The following is a 25016-nucleotide window of genomic DNA, read 5'->3' as shown; positions in this document are numbered from 1 at the left end:
GAGTGGACCCCCTCGCGCTCGTCAGCGCCGTCCCAGAGAGCCCGGTTGTAGGGTGTGTGGTGATGTGGGCCACTCCACAATCTCACACTGTATGTCCGAGAGACTGTGCTTTGAATGTCTTGCCCCTGGCCACATTAGATCCAATCGTCCTGGTGTTGCGTCTGGCTGTGCCGCTCCCCAAAATCAGGGAAACTAGATGGCCTGTATTCAGTGGGAGGCAGTACGGGTCTAAGCAATAACTCCCAAACCGTTGTGTTTTCTGATGCTGAATCTGTCTATTCTTCTGCCCTGGAGTCATGTTCCAGCCCTGCAACTGTTGTATACCAGAACGTGCAAAAGATAGGCAGTAGTGACAGCCTTTTTTACGCTACCGTGTCGTTTGGTCGTATGGTTAAGTTGAGTGGAATGTTAGATAGTGGCTCTATGGCCTGCAGCATTAATGAGAGTGCAGAACTGAAGCTCAGAGAGGCTGGTATACTTACCGATGCAATGCTATTTAATGCTGATGTGGTCCTAGTTGGGTGTGGGGGGCTCCGTGTTAAACCCAAATGTGCTTTTGAGATAGAGATTGAAGTCTGTGGCTGCAAGATGTTAGTCCCCACACTCGTGGTCCAAGGCCAACACGACGATGTCATTCTTGGTACGAATGTAATGAAGTATCTGCTGTCTTGCAGTCACATGTTTGTTGGGATGCAGGGCCAAGGGTTCGTGCTGTTGCTGCCCTCCAGTTTTTGCCCCAACTCGTAACCTCTGGTCTTGACACTCTGCCTGCATACACTGAACAGGACCTCCGTGACTGCCAACTCAAAGACAAGATTATTTCTCGTGTGTTGTTCTATGTTGAGAGGTGTCGGAGACCTACAAGGAGAGAGAGAACAAAAGAGCCTGCCGATGTGATGAAGTACCTCAAGCACTGGGAAAAACTCTCTGTTAGCAGTGGTGTCCTGTACAGAGTTTCGAGAGATCTCAAGACGAAATCAAAACGCCACCAATATGTTGTTCCGGATTCACTCAAAGCTGAGGTACTGCGTGGTATACATGATCAGGCAGGTCATCAAGCCCAGTCACGTAGCCTTAGTCTGACCCGCCAGAGGTTTTTCTGGTTGTCTTTAGACAGAGATGTGAGGAACTATGTCCGTCAGTGCCAACGCTGTGTTGTTAGTAAGACAGCTGACCCTGAAGGCAGAGCCCCTTTAGAAAGCATTGTCACGTCTAGACCACTTGAGCTTGTGTGTATAGATTTCTGGTCTGCAGAAGATTCTAGGAATAAGTCCATTGACGTGCTTGTCATTACAGACCATTTCACTCGTATGGCACAGGCCTTCCCCTGTAGAGACCAAACAGCCAAACAGGTCGCAAAGGTCCTCTGGAACAAATACTTTTGTGTGTTCGGGTTCCCAGAAAGAATCCACAGCGATCAGGGACCTAATTTTGAGAGCCAGCTGATCAAGGAGTTGCTTACTGTTTCAGGTATCAGGAAGTCCCATACTACACCGTATCACCCCATGGGTAATGGTTCAGTGGAGCGCTTTAACAGAACCCTGGGTGGTATGATTCGTGCGTTGCCCCCAGACGCAAAAGCTGATTGGCCTTGTAGGTTGCAGACACTAACGTTTGTGTATAATTGTACTTCCCATGAGACCACGGGTTTTCCCCCATTTTATCTGATGTTTGGTCGGGTTCCCCGTTTGCCAATTGACGTTTTGTTCCGTTCTGTCCTTCATGATTCCGCTGTGACTGGCTATGATAAATATGTTGAATCTCTTGTCAGTGACCTAAAGGAGGCTATGGTGGTTGCACGAGATCATGTCAACAAGGAACAACACAGGCATGCTCTGCTCTACAACAGGAAAGTAAAAGGATCAAATGTCGAAATTGGGGAAAGAGTTCTGCTTGCAAACAAAAAGGAGAGAGGAAAACGGAAACTTGCAGATAAATGGGAGTCAACAGTCTACACGGTGGTGGATGTCAATCACGAAACTCATACGTACAAAATCCGTGACAGCGGCTCTGGGAGAGTGAGGATTGTCCACAGAAACCTCTTACTGCCAGTTGACTTCCTCCCAGTTGAACTCTGTGATGCCTCAGACAATGATTCGACCTTTGCTAGTGCCTGCTCTATTCCTAGTGTGGACGGAACTGGGTCAGATTGTGAGTGTGATCACGAGCCTGTGCATGACCCCTCTGTGACTGGGGACTCCGAGAATCGGACCGTGGAGTGGGTCACACAGTTGACTGAACCAGACCCGACTCAGGTCGACGTTTCTGACTTTGTGTCTGTTACTTCTGTCCCCCATGACGTTGACCTGTCCTCTGAGGACAGCCCTAGCCAATCAGACCGTGTCTTGAGATGTCTGACTGATGTGACTTTTACTGCTAGAAGCAAGCTATCTGACCCTGGTTCTGACGTTCAGACTGTTCAGACTGTACCTGCTGTTGTCCAGTCTGTGACTCCCCCTGTAAACCAGTCCCGAGTACACACTAGACTTGGTCGTTTGGTTAAACCTGTGAACAGATTTATTCAGACTATGTCACGTCAAGATGTTATTCCAGCCACTTTCAGTGTTAAAGATGTTTGCAAGTCTGTGTTTCAGACCCTTTCTAGTTAGATTTTGGTTGAACATATCTGCTATTCTGTGTTTCAGCAAATCGTTATATTGTTACTTGTTTTTTTTTATCACTGTCATGTGAGCCGGTGCAGTTTAGTCTGTGTTAAGTAAGGGGTTTTGGTGGGGTGTAAAAGGCACCCTGCTGCCAGTAGTTGGGTTGAGGGTTTGGTACCCCCCTCTTTCCACTTCATCCTCCTGGGATACTGTATAGTTGGCCTTCCTTTGTGTAACCTCTTGGTTTTGTGCTGTTATTTGTCCTCGTTGAGGCATTCTTTGTACCAGTGGCTCAAAATTGCTAAAATTCAGTGGGGGTGGATGTAACGGAGTTAAAAATGCATTTAATATTTCTTGTTTGTACAATGTTTTTTTTCAAAGTTATATGTGAATTTTATTATTTTGGTGTTTTATTTTGGAAAAGCCGGATGGCGCTTTGTTCCTGGGGGTTTTTCAGTTAGCTTGATTTCCGCTAGACACACATGTTGGGAGACACATGTTGGGGAAGACGGAAAGAGAGAATAAAGAAGAAAAACAGAACCACTCCACCCTGTGTCCTTTTCCTTTTTTTTTGTACGGACTGATGGAGGATCCAGCAGCCGTTACACAAGCCTCTCCTAAAGAAGAGCAGTCTTGATGCCACAATGTTGAACAATTACCGACCAATCTCAAATCTGCCATTTATAGGCAAAGTCCTCGAAAAAGTTGTTTACCAACAGCTTATTAACTTAGACCCCACCACGGAACTGAGACTGCTCTTATCAAGGTGACAAATGACATCTGCCTGAACACTGATGAAGGCAAAGTCTCAGTCTTGATCCTGTTAAATCTGAGTGCTGCCTTTGACACTGTTGATCATGGGATCCTCTTACAGAGACTAGAGGACTGGGTGGGCATCTCTGGTATGGCACTAAACTGGTTCAAGTCTTATTTAGAAAACAGGGAGTACTTTGTTGGAAATTGGAAAATGTATATCAGATAAAATGTCCCTGACCTGTGGGGTGCCCCAGGGTTCAATCCTGGGACCCCTGCTGTTCAATCTCTACATGCTGCCGTTAGGCCAGTTAATACACAGCAATAATGTGTCTTACCACAACTATGCAGATGACACTCAGAGCTATGTCTCACTGGCAGCAGGTGAATACGGACCAGTGGATTCACTCTGCCACTGCATCCAACAGATCAGTGTGTGGATGCAAAACAACTTTCTTCTGCTAAACTCATCATCAGTCATCACCTTTGGCCCACAGAAACATAGAGAAAGTGTCAGCAGTCACCTCCAGTCTCTCTCTCTAAAACCTTCAACTCAGGCTAGAAATCTAGGGGTAATAATGGACTCAGACTTGACAGTCACATCAAATCAATAACATCTGCAGCTTTTTACCACCTGAAAAACATTGCAAAAATCAAAGGTATACTGTCAAAGCTAGACTTAGAGAGACTTAAGCTTTTGTATCCAGTAGGTTAGACTACTGTAATGGCCTGCTCACTGGCCTCTGCAAACGAGCTTTAACACAGCTCCAGTACATCCAGAACGCTGCTGCTCGGGTCCTGACTAGAACCAGGAAGTATGAGCACATAAGTCCTGTGCTCAGGTCTCTGCACTGCCTTCCTGTAGCTCAAAGAATAGACTTTAAAGCAGCTCTGCTTGTGTATAAGTCTCTCCATGGCCTAGGTCCAAAGTATATCTCCAACATGTTAATGCCATATGAACCATCTCGCATTCTGAGGACTTCAGGGACCGGCCTCCTGCTGGTGCCCAGAGTCTGGACTAAACATGGGGAATCAGCATTTAAGTTTTATGCAGCTAAAACCTGGAACAGTCTTCCTGAAGATGTGAGACAGGCCTCTACTTTGACAATGTTTAAATCCAGGTTCAAAACGGTTCTGTTCAGTTGTGCATATGACTGAAAGGTTTTTATTCTGCACTCTTCTCTTTTAATGGTAATTTTATGATGATTATTTGTCATTATTTATGTTTTGATTTGTGTGATTTTAATGTCTTTCTTATTCTGTAAAGCACTTTGAATTACTTTGTGTACAAATTGTGCTATACAAATAAACTTGCCTTGCCTTAATATACTCCACAGAGGGGGGAACCAAAAAGGAAGACGCAGAGCCCTGTCGTCTAAATAATGCACTTGAAGCCATAGGCTGCGCCATCGGTGCCTCCAATTGTAAACATGCAAAAGCCACATGTAAAGAGGAGGCAGCTGAGTCATTGTCACCTCCCTGAGAGCAGGTGGAGTTGTGTGAGCTCAACTCTTATGTGTCAGAACATGCATCCAAACCGTCCCCAGTAAGCGGGTCTGTGTCATGTAAGAGCGTATATGATGTTGCCACAGACAGGGCATCATCCTCGCAAACAGAAACCATCTCCCGCTGAGCTGGTCGCTATCCCAAGTCTGCATGGACTCAATGAGAGCTTTCATTCTACTGAGCTCTGAAGTAAGGCTGTCTACCTTTGAGGATAATCCCACAGAGCGATCCCCTTTGTTACGCTTATGGGGAAACGCCAACAGCAGAGCACTTTCTCTTCACCTTCCCACTCGCCGTCAACTGGGTGTCATGTATATCATAAGGCGCCATGGTCCCAGCTCCTCCAAACGTGGCCAGGCGGTCAGCACGCAGGGACCTGGGCATAATGCTGTAACTCATGCAAGCATTCTCTGTCAAACTTTACCTAAGGTGGTCCACATCTAAACATAAGGGGCAAAAATCATGTCCATCTTCAGGTTGAAGCGGGGTCATGAAAGCTCTGCAGCACATGGACTCCATCAAACTGATGGTAGATCAAGTCGAGGATAAAAAAATACCACATCAAGCTGAAAACGCCACTGGTGGTAGGCTACAATTAAAATATAATATCCTCCAAAACTCAAAGCAAACAGTAACCATTGTTGGTGTTTTAGAACATGCACCTGAAGGCATGAAAAAATGAGTTAAAAAAACAAAAACGGTTCTAAAATAACAATGATAGTTTAGCCGAATGCGGCAACAATCAACACAAAGTCAAGCTGAACCGAAAACAGCAGCAAATACAAACCAGCTCCACCGAACCCGGTATCGCTTCCAACAAAAATGCAGAAACTACTTATCATAGACTATCTTTGTAAAAACGTGCACCTCACCGGTGTCAGGGAACCACCCACTCCACCAAGCCCCGTGCACCTTACGCAGCCCCTGAGGGGCGAGTTGCACTCGCTACCTCAACCGTGATATCCTCCAAGCACAGGACATGGAACTCTGACCAATAAGCTGCCACCAAAGAAAATGGGAAAAACAATTGTGGTACAAAGCAGTATCCACGAGTAGCCACAACACACTTGACCTAAGCGTGAGACGAAAAAAGGGACTGTGCTTCCGGAGTCACATGACTATATAGCCTCACGTGGGTCACCAGAAGGTCACAGGTGAATTTGTTGTTATTAAATCCTGACCTGCGCATGCGCAAGAGTGATCATCCAGTACTTGAAGCACCGCCTCTAGCAGTCAGAAGGGATGAAATAGAACTATAGATCACTGATATGAACACGAGTTAGGTTTGTTGAAAAATTGACATTGGTGAAAGCTCTAAACTTCATGCTATCATGCTAAACATCACATAAATTAAAAGTGCATCAACATCTAATTTATATTAATTGCATCAATGTAATTATCAAAATGCACGATTTATATGTGAACTGTATTAATAGTTCAATACATCAGACGGTGTCCCTCTCAATTTCATTTATTTAGGACTATTCTAATTGTTTAACAGAATAATACAATGCAGTAAGTTTATAGTCTACAAATTACACAAAAAAAAAATCATTTATAAATTAAATCCATATGTTGAAATGTTGATCTTTACACTGTTTTGTTGAGGATGTAACGACATGTGACCTTTGGCTGGTGTGATTAAGTACATTCATTGACTAATGAATGCGTTCAGTGCGATGTATTTCACAAAATAATGGTTAACTTAGGGAAGAATATGGCTGTGTTTTATAGTTTATCAAAGTTCAGTACACTGAGATTTGATCTCTGCTCCACACTTCTTTGATACACCTGGATTAGTAAGTACTTAAATAATATTATTACAATAACAACTCACCTTAAATGTAAATAATAATAACTATTTTTGATTATGTCTTTTTTTATTTTAAAAATGTTTTGTTTTTTTTTGTTTTTTATTTAAAAAAAAAGTTTGATGTTTGGTGAGTCTGGTTAACTATTTCACGCTCAAAGTGACTGTAGAATGCAAATTCTTAATATCTTCATCAATGAGCAGATGCCCACCTTGGATTCCAGGACTGAGTACGGTAAGATTAGCAATTCTTCTACCCAAATGTATTAAGTATATGCAGTAGATTTGTGAGTAAAACAGATTTGCCCTTAATCACCTTTGCTGTGCATATCTGTTATTGTAAAAGGCTGAGACAGTGATGTTACTTCCCTACCTATCACCTTCTTCCACCGACATTGAGAGAGCCAAAGAAGAGGGTCAACTCAGGCAGCCAATCATCTCTTCAAATTCTTTTAGTTTTTATAATTTGTATAACTAAGCAGAGTCATACATGTTTAGCTAGTAAACTGTGCTAACTTTGAGTGAACGGCTAGAAAGGTGCCTGTGGTATACAAACATCCTAGATTTACTACTCAAATTCAATTGTGAAGAAAATAATAAATAATAAAATTACAGGAAGTAATGTTGAGTTCTGTCACACCTGCAACCCACGTCCAACCAGAAAATTCAACAGAATTGTAAAACTAATGAAAACTTTGAGATTTTGTAGTATATGTGAAGTGAGTTGTCCTACTTGTCATATACACTTTCAATATATTTTCAGTTGTGATTTGTGTTCCCATTTTAGGAAGGGAGAAAGCGCTCCACATCCTTAGAAACTGTCATCACATCTTGCTTTGCACTGAAGACCAAAATAGCAAAACAGAAAAGTTCTTCCCCCTGCCATGTGCCGCTCAGACAACTTTGATTGTCTTCTGTGTTTCCTACCATAAAAAACTTGCAGGTTTCTATGCAAGAATAACTGCACCATTAAACTAGAATGATGACATTCAGATTGTGAATGATTGTTGAGTCACTTTTCCAGCACTTAACATTCCATCATGCTTCTGTAATGGAGTTAAAAATGCACTTATTATTATTTCCTGTTTGTGTATTATGTTTCTTTTGAATTTATATGTGAATTTTATCATTTTGGTATTTTATTTTAATTTTGGTAGCTTCCCTTCCCCTCAGTCGCATATTGGAGACTGCAGAGGATAAGTTCTGTTGCTGTTGAAAATAATATATTTTATAAAAAATATAATTAATTATAAAAAATATGATTAAATATAATAAAATAATTTACAGTTAGCAACAATACAAGGATACATGTTAATCAGACAATGTTTTCACGTGTACGTCATGTATTTTGGAGTGCTAATTCTAAATTTTGTAAGTTTAATTTGGATTGTAAAATTTTTCAGTTAGCTTTGTATTGTTACATTATACTGAATGCCGCGAAAATGATCAGCCATCTCACGGTGCTTTCTCATTGTTACAGGGAGCCAGTGTGAAGACATATTAATGTGTGTGTGTGTATATATGTCTGTCACAGAGAGAATAAAGTTGAGTGACTCCACCCTATTCCTGTCATTTGTATACGGACTGACGAAAGGTTTGCAGCCGTTACACTTCATTATATGTAGAATGATGCTGCAAATATTTTTAATTATTCTTGGTTCTGAAGTAACTTGATATTTTCAAAAGAACACCCCCAGTAGTTCAGTCAAGGGTTGGTACCAGATTAAACTTGATTTATGCGCTGGAATGTCCAGACCTGCCCATTCTTAGTAGAAGGTGTCACAGGATATTTTTTTTTATTTAAGTCTTTATAAGAGTTAGAAGATTCTCTGAAAAAGATCTAAATTAATACTTAAAAATAGTTAATGCTGATATCTTGAGAGTTAATAATTAATCCCCCAAAAAGAGTGACTTTAACACTTTCCTGACTGATCCCATATAGAGATTTGAAAAGGATTATTTTTAAATCCCTGGGAGTTGATTTGACTACTCTGAATTTGCTGTGTACTCTGTCTACGAGTGGCTTGCACAAGTCACAAGCTTTATGTTGACAATATGAAATGATTTGAACATTTGTGTTTCTTGCACCTCTCCTTCAAATATGATTTAGTTTGTCTCTTTATACCAGATTTTGTGCATTATTTAATGCTGTGTTACTTTACTTGAATACAGTGATTTGCAAATCCTTTTCAACCTGCATTGAACTGAATAAACTACAAAGACATGATATTTAATGTTCAAACTGATAAACATAATTGTTTTCATGCAAATATTTACTCATTTTCAATTTGATGCTTGCAACAGGTTCTAATAAAGCTGGGACAGGGGCAACAAAAGAATGGGAAAGTTGAGGAATGCTTAAAATACATTATTATTTGTTATTATTATTAAGGCCATAGTGAGAATAAACTGGTGGTTTAAAATGTCTCGGTATCCTCGTTAGTAAAAGCACCCAGGAGAAACCGGGATGGGTAAAACCAGTCTAGAAGCTTATTTCTCGAAGGATCCGTCACAGCTCAAAAAAGTACTCCACCCAATTCTCAACTGTTGCAGTGACTGCGACACTGACAGGACTAATACCATAATGGGGGTCATCTCTTCCAAAACTAGAATATGAAGGAGATTGTAGATATATGGGAAAGAAGCACAAAGGATCCATAATCTATATTCAAAGATGGGTAAAGAAACAAGGCTTCACTGGAAAACTCATAGTAAAGGATTGTGAAGTTCTAAATAAGAAAGTACTTTTACACAATAAAACTAAGAAAAAGCTCAAAGCCAAACATGAAGAAGAACAGGTTCTGGCAGAGATATGGTTAACAGAGGCTAAACTTAACAGACATGAACAGATTAAGAAAAAGCAAGAAAGCGATATACCTGAAGGGATAGCTGCTTACGTGAGAGAAGAAGATAATTTAACTTAGGAGGTCGTAGGAGAAACAAAAGGAAAACGAAGATGTGTATGTGTTCAGAGACAGCTTTGAAGCCGTGTTCAGCAAGTACAGTGGGTTGAAAGATGCCACAGATGAAAACAGAACAATATTCAATCAACAACTGAAACAAGCCCTGTTGCAGGCATTCACACCGGAGGTCAAATGGCGGTTAGAAAAGAATTATGTTTCCCTTACAACCTGTGAACTTCCTGACTTCATGGCACATGCAAGACATGCAGAGAAAGTAGCACAGAACAAAAACAAGTATAGAGAGAAAGTTGAAGTGAAGGATACACTGAACACGTTTGTGCAGGCCATAGAAGGAATCTACCCGGCTGAAACAAAAGGCAGAGGCAGAGGTAGAGGTTGAGAAAGAGGTTCAGGGAGAGGAAGAGGTAGAGGCAGGTCAGGATCAGTGGATAAGAAAGACAGATGTTACTACTGTGAAAAAGAAGGTTATTGAGCAAGGGACTGTCTTAAGGCAAAAAAGTGACTGCCAGCTAATGGATGGGGATTAGATAAACACTATGAACCAACCACCCCATCACTCCCTGATAAACCAAAATTTTACCAGTAAAACAATTCAACTTGCAGACGATGATCTTGAGGAACTAATGTGTGATGAATTCTTAGATCTGACAGAGATTTTCCTTAGTGAGAAACCTGAAATCATTTTATTGGTAAATAATAAACCTGCTCTATTCTGATGTGACTAAAAGACATAGATGATTTGGTTGAATCAACAAGCATAATCTGTGTGAGATTAGCAAATGAGTCAGAAAAACAACAACAGAAGAAAACATGGTGCGATAGTACAACGTGGACACAGACAACAAACCAATTCTACCAAAATCAATGTTTAAATGGGCTGCAATATTGAGTCATGGGCCAAGCCATGTCTCAGCAGGAGGGATGTGTAGTATCATAAATCAACACTATACTACCTATGGAGCAAAAAAAATGTTTGTAATGTGACATTTGCATAAAACACAATGCTCAAGGAAATTTAAGACCGAAGAGAGGAAAATTTCCAGAACCAGAATATCCATTCCAGGTTATACATATGGATTTCATTCAACTCAACAAAGCCAGAAATCTAGAATATTGTCTAGTAATTATTGATGCCTATTCCAAATGGGTAGAACTGTTCTCTTGTCACTCTCCAGACTCATTGACAGTAGCAAAAGCTTTATGTAAAAGAATAATACCCACATTTGGTATTCCACAAGTGCTGAGGAGTGACAATGGAAAACATTTTGTAAATGAAGTCATTAACAAAGTAGGACAAAATCTGAAAATTGATCTAAAACGACATTGCCGTTACCACCCTTAGAGTACAGGACTAGTAGAGAAGACAAATGGGACTATCAAGAGTAAACTGAGAAAAACCATGGCAGAAACAGGAAGACCATGGCCTGACTTAGTGCAGTTGAGTATGCACATCACGCCCAACCAAACTAAGTCACTTACACCATTTGAGATACTATGTGGACGACCATATACAATACCAGACTTAACACCCAACCTAAGACATTCTCCAGAAGACGTAAAAGACCTGTCTGACTATATGAGGAGAACTTTGATGACAAGAGAATGCTTAGAACCAAATACTGTTCCCTCTGTTTTTTTGTCTCCACAGGAACAACACATTCAAGTTCGAGTAGGAGAATGGGTGGTGGAAGTGCTGGTCTGATGCACCTTAGGACGGCCCCTACAAAGTGCTGTTAACCACACTCACAGCTGTGAAGATAGCTGAAAGGACCACATGGATTCATTTCTCACACTGTAAACTGAGAAGGATAGAAAGAGCAGAGCCGACTGCTGAGTAGGGGACGTCTGACTACAAAGGGGAAGTCGGTGGCTACAGCCTACTCGTTTCAACATCAGTGAAGTAGGGAGATCCTCTCAGTACAGTGGCCTGTTCGTATCTAAGACTGGGAAGGTGGAAAAACCGAATCACTCTCCAAAAGCTAAGAAAACGATTTTCACAGCACTAGGACTTATCCTGGGAAGACCAACTGTGAATTCTTACAACATCAAGCCAATGAAGTTATTACAGAAAACAGGGGCGCGGGTGAAAGTTCAAAAGTTGTGCAAACTGAACTGAAAGATAAGAAAGGTCATGTCTGTGTGGAAAGATAACAAGTGTTGTTCTGACAAGCATTTTGAAAAAATGCTGAGTTGAGTCAATGTGTCTAAATAAAAGGCTGATCTGAGAAAGGAGAAGTTGGAAAAGGCACTGAGTAGGCAAGAACTGCGTAGCTCTTTGTCCATCCTCTCTCCCCTCTGATCAGAGCAGAAGAAAGTCTAACCCTTGTCTTGAGCCATTTTGGTAAACGGTACATCGAGAACAGAGTTTTCTTGACAGTGAGGTTCACCACTTTGTGAACAACTGCGTGAGCAAATAGTCCAATAGTCTAAGAACAATGTTTCTCAACGTACAATTGCAAGGAATTTAGGGATTTCATCATCTACGGTCCATATTATCATGAAAAGATTCAGAGAATTTGGAGAAATCTCTGCACTTAGCGGGAAGGTCAAAAACCAACAGTGAATGCCCTTGACCTTTGATCCCTCAGGCGGTACTGTATTAAAAACAGACATGAATGTGTAAAGGATATTACCACATGGGCTCAGAAACACTTCAGGAAATCATTGTCAGTTAACACAGTTCGTTGCTCCATCTCCAAGTGCAAATTAAAACTGTACCATGCAAAGCGAAAGCCATATATCAACAACACCCCGAAACGCCGCGGGCTTCTCTGGGCCCAAGCTCATCTGAGATGGACTGACGCAAAGTGGAAAAGTGTGCTGTAGTCTGACGAGTCCACATTTCAAATTGTTTTTGGAAATCGTGGACATCATATCCTGTGGGCCAAAGGGGAACCGATAACAAATCATCCGGATTGTTATCTCCACAAAGTTCAAAAGCCACCATCTGTGATGGTATGGGGGTGTATTAGTGCCCATGGGTAACTTACACATCTGTGAAGGGTCCATACAAGTACATACAGGTTTTGGAGCAACATATGCTGCCATCCAAGCAACATCTTTTTCAGGGACGTCCCTGCTTATTTCAGCAAGACAATGCCAAGTCACATTCTGCACGTGTTACAACCGCGTGGCTTCGTAGTAAAAGAGTGTGGGTACTAGACTGGCCTGCCTGCAGTCTAGACCTGTCTCCCATTGAAAATGTGTGGCATATTATGAAGCTCAAAATACGACAATGGAGACCCTAGACTACTGAGCGACTGAAGTTGTACATTTAACAAGAATGGGAAAGGATTGTAAAGCTGCAATCCTGCAAAGCTTCAACAATTAGTGTCCTCGGTTCCCAAACGCTAATTGATTGTTGTTAAAAGGAAATGTGATGTAACACAGTAGTAAACATGCCCCTGTCCCAGCTTTATTGGAACGTGTTGCAGACATCAAATTGAAAATGAGTGAATATTGGCATAAAAACAATAAGATTGATCAGTTTGAACATTGAATATCATGCCTGTGTAGTTTATTCAGTTCAATATAGGTTGAGAAGGATTTGCAAATCATTGTATTTTGTATTTTTACAGAGCGTCCCAACTTCATTGGAATTGGGGTTGTATTTTTTTACTCTTACTTGAGCAATTTCTTGGATCAAAACAATACGACTACTACTAGCAGTGGTAGTGGTGGTAATAGTAGTAGTATTTAAACAGTTGTAAGAGTAGTGGTGTTGGCTCTGGTCCTTCTTGAGTATGTTTGTAGTAGTAATCATTGTAGTAACAATAGTATTAGTAGTATTATAAGTATTAAACAGTTGTTAGAATAGTCTTTTAGTTCCTTGGCCCTGGTCCTTCTTGAGTGTGTTTGTAGTAGTAGCTGTTGTAGTATCAGGAGTATTAAACAGTAGTATTATAAGTATTTTTTATTTTTTTTAAGTTGTTATGGTAGTGGTTCTTGGTCCTGGTTCTTGTGTAAGTTTGTAGTAATAATTGTACTAGCTGTAGTATAGTACAGTCTTTGACTGTTGTTAGTATAGTCTTTTAGTTCTTGGCTCTGGTCCTTCTTGAGTGTGTTTGTAGTAGTAGTTGTTGTAGTATCAGGAGTATTAAACAGTAGTATTATTAGTATTACTTAAAAAAAAAAAAAAAGTTGTTATGGCAGTGGTTCTTGGTCCTGGTTCTTGTGTGAGTTTGTAGTAATAATTGTACTAGTTGTAGTATAAGTCTTTAACTGTTGTTAGTATAGTCTTTTAGTTCTTGGCTCTGGTCCTTCTCCCGTATGTCTGTAGTAGTAGTTGTTGTTGTATTAGTATTAAACAGTAGTATTTAAGCAGTTGCTAGGGTAGTGGTTCTTGATCCTTCTTGAGTGAGTTTGTAGTAATAGTTGTAGTATTAGTATCATCAGTATTATTTAAACAGTTCTAGTAGTTCTTTGTTCCTTGGCCCTGGCCTTTCTTGAGTGTACTAGTAGAAGTATTAGTATTAAACAGTAGTTTTAGTAGTATTATAAATATTTTTGATAGTGTAGTATTTTAGTTCCTTGGCCCTGGTCCTTCCTCAATGTGTAATAGTTGTTGTAGAAGTAGTATTAGTAGTATTATAAGTATTAAACAGTTGTTAGGGTAGTGGTTCTTGGTCCTATTGAGTCCCACGCAGTTGGAGGGTTTTGTTCGAAGGAGGAACAGACTTTTCTTTGTGCGCTCTGACGGAGGAAGCCGATTGGACGACGTTTGAAGAGTTACCGTGGTTACAGCCGAGTGCCACCGACCCCCACCTGCTGCCGAAAAGAGCAAAGTTCTGAGAGAGGCTGAATTCTGCGGTGTTTCCCGGGTAACGGACACACTTTGACAAGATTGGACCAACTCTTAAATTAGACCAAAACAGTTTAACCTCACAGACACTCAGCTGGCTGAGACTAAAACCAGTACTAAACCTGGTCTAAAACTGGACTAAAACAGAACCTGGATTAAACCTGGACTGAAACTGGACTAAACCCAAACTAAGACCTAAACCCAGGAGTAAAACTGGTCTAAAACAGGACTAAAACAAGACTAAAGCTGGACTAAGACAGGACTATAACATAAGCCTCAAATGCAGGACAATACAGGAGAAGAAGAGAGTGAGAGAAAGAGAGCGGGGAAAGAAAGAGAGAAAGAAGAGGGTGAGAAAAAGAAAGAGGTTGGGAGAGAGAGGAAGGAGGTAGGGAGGGAGAGAGAGAGAGAGAGAGAGAGAGGATGGGTGTGTGAGCGAGAGAAAGAGATAGAAAGCAAGGCGAGAGAAAGAGCAAGAGAGAGAGCGCAAGACAGGGGAAAAATGGAGGAGTGAGGATGTGTGGATGAGTTGATTGAAAGCTCTCTTAGTCCAGAGTCACGCTGATGTTGGTTCATTATCATTTGAATCTCTCTCACTGAGACCATTCATCTTTTCATAAACATGTCATAAACTCCACAGAAGATTCCAGCCGAGATGGATCTGGCAGGAAATAGGAAGTACGGGGGTAAAGTGACGGTTACCATGGCGACTACAAAATACTGTAAAGAAGGCATAACAACAACATGGGCATGAGATTTGAACCAGCAACCCTACGGCCATAACAGAGCTGGAGGACAGGTCAGAATTCTCAAGTGGAATTTGCTGTTTAACTGTAAGATTACAGATTGGTTGATCTGGTTTACGTTTAATATATCTGTAATTACTGGGCCTATCCACTTGAAACAAAAACTGGCACAAAGTCCAATGTCTTCTCTGTCAGTATATACAAGTCATATACCAGTCATATTTTTTTTCACAACAGCTTCAGAAAATGGTGCCATTATTCAACCACAAATTAGACTAAATCTTGGAGATTTGGAGATTTAAGAGTAGAGACCAACCTCCCTGATCTGGATCTGTTCTGTGACTTGGTCTTTAGTCGTTCTTAAGAGGGTCTGTTTGTCTGTATTATGATCCACAGAGGAGTCTTTTGTGCCAGAGCAAACAGCAAGACTTCCTCTTTTTACAACTGTGACTAAAGCCAGACCAGAGGCCAGAGACCGGGAGACCTGAGAACTGAGTCTGTGGCCTGGTTTGGCCACACTTTTTTACATTTTTGTTTCTTCTTTATTCACATTGTAGATTCTCACTGAAGGCATAAAAACTATGAATGACACATGTGGAGTGTAAAGAACAAAAAATAAGTTCAAAATAGATAAAAAAAAACAAAAAAAACAACAACAAAAAAACCACCTTTATCCTTTGCTTTGATCACTGCTTTGGCATTTCTCGACCTTGACGTGACACAGCTGTGAAGTGAAAACTATTTCAGGAGACTTCATCATGAAGCTCATGAAAAGGCCAAGGGTTTGCAGTGCTGTTGACAAAACAAAGGATGGCTACTTGGATGATATGATTTTAATTTAAAATATAAACATATTTAGTTCAGTTATTTAACTTTTTTCTTTGCTACATATATATTGCTTTATATATTTGATGCCTTCTGTATGTATCTAAAATGTAGAAAGTTGTAACTTAAGGGAAAAACACACTGAATGTCCAAACTTTTGACTGGTCATGTCATTTTTTTCTGTTGTTTAAATTAATTAATAAATTATTCAGGTGTTCTGTGGTCCTGTTTTTATTCGGATAATTAACCCTGGTGATTTTATTTTAAGGCTTTATTTTAGTTTAAACCATAAACTGTTTTAAACCAGTTTTTGAGTTGCAGTTATGGTTCCTCGTAGATGACACTAGACGGCGCCATTTACCCAGCCTTGCCTAAACCCAGAAGAAGCTGCTACTTCCGCCCGGTCCTGTAACATTAGCAATAGCATCGTTAGCGCCTCTCTTTAACCGCTTTTATACTCTTTAAACTCTCACATTTATAGTGAAGCCACAATACGAAGGAGACTCGGACTGTGTGCCATATAACAACACTCTGAGGTACTTTTTCAGTTTCAGGATTTTATTTTTAAATCTGAGAAACGGGCCATGCTAACGGGATAGCACGGAGCTAACGCAGCAGCGGTATGTTTACATCAGGAGTGAGAGTTTTACTAACACGTTTTTCCCCGCAGCGGGACAAATATCTCTCCGTTTCATATTTTAAACCGTCTACAGGTGTGGTTTTATGTGGAGTGTGTAAGATATGTAGAATTATGGATTTAAATAAAGGTCAAGTTTGTCCAAACCAGAGTGAAAATAACTATTATAAAATATATAGTCCAAATTCTGGTTCAGGAGGTTTCACCGTTCAAACAAAAAATATAAAAAAAAACCTTAAAGACTAAGAAAACAGTAGAATCAAACCACACAAAAGACGAAAAGTGCGCCTACAGTTTAAATGGATGAAACAAGACGGAGTTCATTTTTCATTTGAATGTATTCAGGTCTTAATCTTCAGTGTTGAGTGTGTTATGTACTATACAGACGAACAATGAGAATATTATTACAGTCTTTGCTTCTAGAACGTTAACTCGATTTTTTTATTTGAGTAAATGTATTGGAAAAGTGGACGACATGTTTAAAGGTGAACTCTGTAACATTTCTAGTGGAGGGTCAGTTTAGCTGTATTGTTCCACAGTTTGGGAGTGAACACATCTGTTCTGTATTTATTCAATTATACGCGGCATTAATGCTAAAAATGCCTTGGAAAACCTGCTTACAGTAAGAAAGCCTCACCTCTCCACAGATCTGATCTCTTACCTGGCCAGGTGATTTCACCTGATTGTCTCTGTTGCTAGAGAATGCCACTTTCATGTGGTGTTGGACAATTAAGACAGATTGCAAGATATTAAGTATCAAGTATCAAGTGAACATTAAATTTGAGGTGACTTCTATAGTCAATAGATTTTGCCCAAAACATTGAGTCACAAACAGATACAAAGTGTGTTCAAGTCAGAGCTCAGAGGTCACACAGATTGTGTGAACAAGCACCGCCCTCAGAGAAATCCTGAACTGACCAACATTTGGTGTTTGCTAACCACCAGAATCAAAATATCAGTGGAGACAAGCAGGTGGCAGATCCTCCATCAGAAAAGTTCCATAGTGCACCTTTATTTGCTTTATTTTGTGTATGTTTGCTGCTCAGGGTTAAAGGATCACTAAAATAATTTAGTATGTACTGTCTTCCTTGTAGTTTGTGCTCAGAGTCGCCCTGATGCCTGCTCTGACTTCCTGACCTGTATGACTTCTGTGTGACCTCTCCTGACTCCTCTGTGACTCCTGCTGACTCCTCTTGACTCCTGCGTCGTCATGAGCGCGGAGCCATGTGTATATGAGCGTCTGTGGGAGTCGATCGCGGTGCTGAGAGAGTCAGGGCAGCGTTATGGGATGAGTGAACGTGACATTGAACGCTTCATCACACAAGTTCTGGAGACCAATGAGCCCCAAGAGGAACAGCCTGCGTTTCCTCTGCTCAGAGCTACAGCAAAGGTAAGATCTAGACTGGGACCAGAACCAGGGACCCTGCTCAGAGCTACTATAAAGGTAAGAACTAATTCAGAACTAACCCAGCCTAACAAAGACTAACCAGGACTAAGTAGGACTTAGTAGGACTAAACTAGGACTAAACCAGACTTCTGGGTTGTCTCCTCAGTGTGCCTTGGCACTATGTCTGCTCCTGGTTTTGGCCCTGGGTCTCTCTCAGCCTCAATCTGCCTCGGAGCCTCTGTCTCTGGGCTTGAACTGGTCGTGCCCGCTGGGAGCTGCTCGTCTGCTGGATTTGCCCATCGCTCACAAGTACAACCTCCAGGGTACTGCTCTTCTGTATCATCTGCATCTCCTCTGTGTCATCTGCTCCTCCTCTGCACTGTCTGCTCCTCCTCTGCATCATCTGCTCCTCCTCTGTGTTCATCTGCTCCTCTGACTCTTTACTCTGCTTCTTTAATCTTCTCCTCTGCATCCCCTGACCCTCTCCTCTCTCTCCTCTCTCTCAGGGTTCAGAGGTTGGTTTGGGGACAGTCCTTTGTTGCAGTCGTCTGTGAACACCTCCATTTCATCAGAGGCTCGTGTGGTCATGAAGGTGCAGTGGTCTTCTCTGTTATGCCTGTTACTCACCTGTGACTGTTAAAGTCCCTGTACCTGATTTAAACAGTAAGTCAGGAACATGTTTTAATTTAACTTTTAGGCCCACTCACTTAATACTTTGTGCTGCTGTGATATTGCACCATGACACAGAAACTACTGTATGACACTATCTCAGACTGTTGCTTCCTTATAGTTCTTTAATCTCTTCTATCTCTTAAAAATGCACCATGACAGAGAATATTTGTTATAACACAGTCTGATCATAACGAACCGACATGGCTGGAACTACAGGTGGGATTATTTGTGCCGTTAAACACGTCCTTCTCAAATAACATTACAGTTACAGACTAGCTAGCATCAACCAAAGGTTTTTCAGTTAGTCACGCTCACCTTTTTATTGAAAATCAAACTCCTTAACAGACCATGAATGCTCATATGGGGCCCCAGCTCATGAAAATATGTCAGTGTTTGCTAATGTGTGTATTGTGTCACTATGGTAATTGCTGAACATTCCACCATAGGAATACAGGAAGAACTAGCGTGATGTCACTGCAAAATATCAGTAGATTATATTTTACAGTATAAATTGATTTCTTATTTAGTTTTTTTGCAATACGATTATGTGGAGCATTTATCTTGACAAGACTAAATAAAAACAGGTACAGGTACCTTTAAAGTGCCCCAGAGCAGTTTTTACAGTTTCTTTGTGTAACTCATAGACTAGGGTTGGGCAAACTTTTTGCCACATGGGCCACAATGGGTTCTAAGGCCGGGCCAGGATATATGTGTGTGTGTGGGGGGGGGGGGGGGGGGGTGTATATGTATGTATGTATATATATATATATATATATATATATATATATATATATATATATATATATATATATATATTAAAGATTTGACCTGTAACATGTAGAAAAGCATGAATATGCAAGGTATGGTATGGTATGCTTTTATTTGAAACAGGGACAGTGCACAACATTACATTGACCTTAAAAGGCAGGAAAGATGTCTGGTGCCAGGTTATAGTATAAATACTAATTTCCACCTGTAGGCTCATTGTACAAATTGTTTTCCAAATGCATTTATTAAACTCTGACTCCAATTCACTTTCTACTGAAAAACTCTGGCCCCTCTCTTTATAACTGCTGCTGTCAGGCTCGTCATTTTGGTCTTAAAATGTTTGTTGTATCCCGCTCTACAGTCCCTGACAAAAGTCTTGTCGCTTATCCATTTTGTAGAAACAAAATAACCTGACTTATAACCTGACTTTAAATTAATCGATTGGTCTTAGAAATGTCTCATATGAAAGCTAAAACACTCCCAAATTATGCTTAATATACTAAAATAAATTTGCTTCACTGAAGAAAGATTGATCATTTAATGAACACAGAAAGGTCAGATTTTGGCAAGACAAAAGTTTTGTCGCCTACAGAAAATTGAACAAATAATTTACTTCAAATACAAAAATATGTTGCATAACGTCAGTGAATTAAGTAGTGGTGCTGTGAGATCCATATTATATTTAATATCTTGTATGACTTCCATGAGCTTGAAGGACTGCATCCATGTGATTTGACAATGATTCATACAATTTGTTGATGAAGTAATAGCAAGGAATAGCAAAGAAAGCAGTCTTACATGCCTCCCAGAGTTCATCAAGATTCTTTGGTTTTGCCTTCCATGCTTCCTCTTTCATTCTATCCCAGACATGCTCAATGATGTTCATGTCTGGTGACTGGGCTGGCCAGTCCTGGAGCACCTTGATCTTCTTTTCCTTGAGGAACTTTGATGTAGAGATAGAAGTATGCGATGTAGCACCATCCTGCTGCAAAATTTGACCCCTTTTATGGTTGGGAATGTAAGAGGTAGCTAATACTTCTTGATATTTTAGGCTATTGATATTGCCTTCCACCCTGCAAATGTCGCACACCCCCATACTGGATGAAACCCCAGACCATGATTTTTCCGCCACCAAACTTAACTGTTTACTGGGTGAATCTTGGATCCATGCGGGCTCCAGTAGGTCTCCTGCAATATTTGCGGCGGCTGTGATGTAATTCGACGGAGGATTCATCTGAGAAATCGACCTTCTGCCACTTTTCCAGTGTCCATCCTTTTAGCAGGCTGTGGGCCTTGGCAAATGCCACACGTTTTTTTAATTGCCTTTTGTTTCGTGCTGGTTTCTATGCACTGATTCGACCATGGAGGCCATTTCGAGACAGAATTCTAAAAACTGTTCTGGTTGGCACAAGGACTTGAGGTGACCAGGCCTGGTGGAGCTCTGCTGCAGTGGAAAAGGGGCTGGCCTTGGATTTTTGAATCAACAAACGGTCCTCCCGAGCAGTTGTCTTGCAGGGTCTGCCAGACCTGGGCTTGTCAAAAACATCTCCAGTCTTTTCAGATCTTTTTCTTATTCTTTGTACTTGACGCTGAGACACATTGAAGGTGTCAGCCACCTCAGCAGTGGATCTGGTCTTCAGCCTCTTGATAATTAACGCTTTGGTCTCAGGGTGCATCTTAGGCATGTTGTCAGAGGTCAAGTTGCAGTTGATGTGAAGGTCTGGTGTGCTGGGTTTCTTTTTATACACACTCACTAATTGATTGATCAGTAACTGATCACAGGTGAGGCTGTAATCTAGGATTGGGTGCATCATATGACAAGGCAACAAGACTTTTGCCTTGCCAAAATCTGACCTTTCTGTGTTCATTAAGTGATCAATTTTTCTTCAGTGAAGCAAATTTATTTTAGTATATTGAGCATAATTTGGGAGGGTTTTAGCTTTCATATGAGACATTTCTAAAACCAATCAATTAATTTAAAGTCAGGTTATAAGCTTTTGTTTCTACAAAATGGATAAGCGACAAGACTTTTGTCAGGGACTGTATGTGATCCTGTTTTTTTTTTCACTATTTTGTCCTTAAATCAAGATATACACAAAAGACACTCAGGCACCTTCTTACCCCAAGGTCGCTCCGGCTAGCATTAGCAACAGGTTTGATTGACAGTTTTGCTAAATGCCAAACCAGCAGGAAGGGGCATTACCTTCAACAGTCTTGCTCCAGATTTGTTCTTTGGTTGCTGTGATACTCATGGCCGGAAATCCAAATATGGAACTTGTCTCCAAATTTGGAGGTAAATGCTGTGGGGAATGTCATAATCCTTCAGTCCACTTCTTTATACAGTCTGTGGTCTAATTGTCTGCCTCCCATTTAAGGGCGGAGATGTGTCCCAGCTGCATCGCTCTCTGTTGGAGCTTGTGTGTCTCTCTCAGGACGACTTCTGCCACAGAAATGAGGTTCTCCCAGGACCCGCCGAGGTTCTACCACGAACCAACTTCACCACAGAACAAACCACCTTCTGTGACGGGTCTGCCCCGTAGACCGCAAACTGTCCTCTGATTGGACGGGGCGGCTGTCAATCACACACTATGACCAATGAAATCAGTGAATGGAGCTGTTAGGTCACGTCTTCTGAAACATTCAAGAGGAAAAATGTGAAAGATATTTTAGTTTAAACTGAGAGTTTATGAACTGAACATTTGACTCATTTAGTGTCTGAAGTTTAATTTTATGAAATATTTTGTTTAATGAACTGAAGAGTAACATGGCACTTCTGTTTATTCATGTTTAAATAATATGTACCTAATATATGTATTAAATGATGTATATTTTCTTTATGCTCAGAAAATCTGTGCCATAATTTCAATTTCTAAAGCCTTATGTTTGGTTCAAACCGGACATTTCTCAGATCTATTGTAAATAATAAAGATGTTTTAATTTAACACAATGTTTAAAATTGTAGTAAAATTAGATTTAATTTATTGGAAAGTTTAATTGTCAAAATCACATTGTGGAGAATATTTTATTTTGAAATGTCTGAATGCCACTGTGCTCAGAGAATTCACTTTAAATAAAAAGTATATTCTATTAACATTTGTCATTATTTTATTTAAAAAAAAAACTTAAACATTATTTTTGTACTTCATCTTTACTTTAGACCTATACAATTGTACTTTTTAGCATTTCTCACATGATACACTTACTTTTTATTCACAGAATTTGGACTTGATTTGATAAATTGTGTAAAACTATATTTTGTAGTTTTCTTTTTGTTGTTTTGTTTTTCCCTTTGGTATGCAAAGCTATTGTAGGAGGTTCATTTGGGTCACCGTTTACATTTGAGCACATGTTGACTTATGTTTGGTTTGGCCACAAGGGGGCAGATAGAGGCACAGGTGAAAGTGCAGTAGGTGTATACACTCACCTAAGGGATTATTAGGAACACCTGTTCAATTTCTCCTTAATGCAATTGTCTAATCAACCAATCACATGGCAGTTGCTTCAATGCATTTAGGGGTGTGGTCCTGGTCAAGACAATCTCCTGAACTCCAAACTGAATGTCAGAATGGTAGAGTCATAATTTGGCGCAAACAGAATGAGAACATGGATCCATCATGCCCTTTTACCACTGTGCAGGCTGGTGGTGGTGGTGTGATGGTGTGGGGGATGTTTACTTGCCACACTTTAGGTCCCTTAGTGCCAATTGTTTAAATGCCACGGGCTACCTGAACATTGTTTCTGACCATGTCCATCCCTTCATGACCACCATGTACCCATCCTCTGATGGCTACATCCAGCAGGATAATGCACCATGTCATAAAGCTCGAATCATTTCAAATTGGTTTCTTGAACATGACAATGAGTTCACTGTACTACAATGGCCCCCACAGTCACCAGATCTCAACCCGACAGAGCATCTTTGGGATGTGGTGGAACGGGAGCTTCGTGCCCTGGATGTGCATCCCACAAATCTCCATCAACTGCAAGATGCTATCCTATCAATATGGGCCAACATTTCTAAAGAATGCTTTCAGCACCTTGTTGAATCAATGCCACGTAGAATTAAGGCAGTTCTGAAGGCGAAAGGGGGTCAAACACCGTATTAGTATGGTGTTCCTAATAATCCTTCAGGTGAGTATAGGTGATAGTGTAGTGGGTATATTGGTGACACTGATAGCCAGTGATGACTGACATAGAAGCTATATTTCATCAAGTCCCTCACGAGTACAAGGAGGAGTCGGTGGAGAAAATGCAGCACTGCTTTGATGTGGACGATTGTCCGGTGTCAGTTGCACTGACATTGTGCCACGAGCTCAACAGGTGCGTAGTGCTGCAGGCTTCTGCCCATTGAATATCTGCTGGATGTGGAATGGTGCATCAGATCAGACACCTTCAAGTTCAAAATCTTGCTGAAAGGCCAACCACTCACCCGCAGAAGACTTTGAGCGATTTGTGCAGAAGAGAAATTTAATGGGATAACCAAATACCAGAAACTGTTTCTAAAGACTGACTGCAAGGACTCCACCTACTGGACAACTTTGGGATAAGCAGATGTCTAAAACCAGCAGAGTTTGTAAGGTGTTATGGCTCAATTACACCATATCTGTGATGCCAGTGAAAAGGGCTACAGTGTTAATACAAAGACTTTTCTAAATTAAGTACTGAAGCTGTCAGGTTCTCCTTTCATTCTCCAGAAGAAACACAGTGGTCTGTGAACTCTGAGCCAGTGGAAAATTATCCAGAGCGGCAAATAAACCATAGCAGTGAATGCAATGCAGACAGGAGAAGAGCCTACTGTCTTATGTGTGGGCGACCGTAAAATAGATCTAATCCTGTCTAAGCAATCGTCATTGCCCCTCGAGTCCAAGCATCCCATCATACTGGCCAAAAATCTTATATTTCTACTCTGCTGCTGAGGAATGTACTTAAAATATACACTTTCTTTCTCTTTCTCATCCTCTTCCTTTCCTTCCTGCCTCCATTCTTTCTCTGTATTTCCCTCTCACTCTCTCTCTCTTTTCTCCCTCCTTTTTCCTTTTCCTTCTCTCTTATTGTTGCCGAGGAAACAAGCAAGAGACAGTTTTAGCCTCTTGCTGACAGGAGGTATTCCCCACAAAATCTACCACTGTCAGAGCTGGCTACAAGACTGTGTCCTGGTGTGTCCCTCTGAGAGCAGAGTCAGGATTTTGTGTCATTCTCTATGAATAAAACAAATCTCCAAAAGACAAATTCACAAATGTTTTCTTTCCTGATTATCTCTATCAGTGACAAAGTCTATTGTCTCACTATATTTCCCCTACCACACCATAACCTCTGGGAGAACATCTGACACACAGGGTTACAGGAGGATGGGAGGGCATCTGATACACAGGGATACAAGAGGATGGGAGGGCATCTGACACACAGGGATACAAGAGGATGGGAGGGCATCTGACTCAGAGGGATACAAGAGGATGGGAGGGCATCTGACACACAAGGATACAAGAGGATGGGAGGGCATCTGACACACAGGGATGCAAGAGAATGGGAGGGCATCTGACACACAGGGATACAAGAGAATGGGAGGGCATCTGACACACAGGGA

The 25016-nt window shown here is 40.9% G+C and overlaps 1 protein-coding gene across 3 annotated transcripts; it reads left to right on the top strand.

The window, feature by feature from the left end:
* The first annotated feature begins 16361 nt into the window (after positions 1–16361).
* Positions 16362–22228, top strand: c10h6orf89 (chromosome 10 C6orf89 homolog). 3 transcript variants are annotated; one of them, XM_033974217.2, is made up of 5 exons: positions 16362–16504; positions 17700–17995; positions 18159–18315; positions 18499–18584; positions 21808–22228. In XM_033974217.2, the coding sequence occupies exons 2-5, from the start codon at positions 17816–17818 to the stop codon at positions 21970–21972; spliced, it is 588 nt and encodes a 195-aa protein (XP_033830108.1). In that variant the 5' UTR covers positions 16362–16504; positions 17700–17815; the 3' UTR covers positions 21973–22228. The 3 variants fall into 3 exon arrangements, with proteins under 3 accessions (XP_033830108.1, XP_033830109.1, XP_033830110.1); XM_033974218.2 differs by having other exon boundaries at positions 16362–16588; XM_033974219.2 differs by having other exon boundaries at positions 18499–18655; positions 21808–21886.
* The last annotated feature ends 2788 nt before the right edge of the window (positions 22229–25016 follow it).

This window comes from Periophthalmus magnuspinnatus, chromosome 10 (assembly GCF_009829125.3).
Source record: "Periophthalmus magnuspinnatus isolate fPerMag1 chromosome 10, fPerMag1.2.pri, whole genome shotgun sequence".
In the NCBI taxonomy this organism is placed as follows: domain Eukaryota; kingdom Metazoa; phylum Chordata; class Actinopteri; order Gobiiformes; family Gobiidae; genus Periophthalmus; species Periophthalmus magnuspinnatus.
The sequence above is the reverse complement of the archived record's forward strand: the minus strand, read 5'-3'. Positions and strand labels throughout refer to the sequence as shown.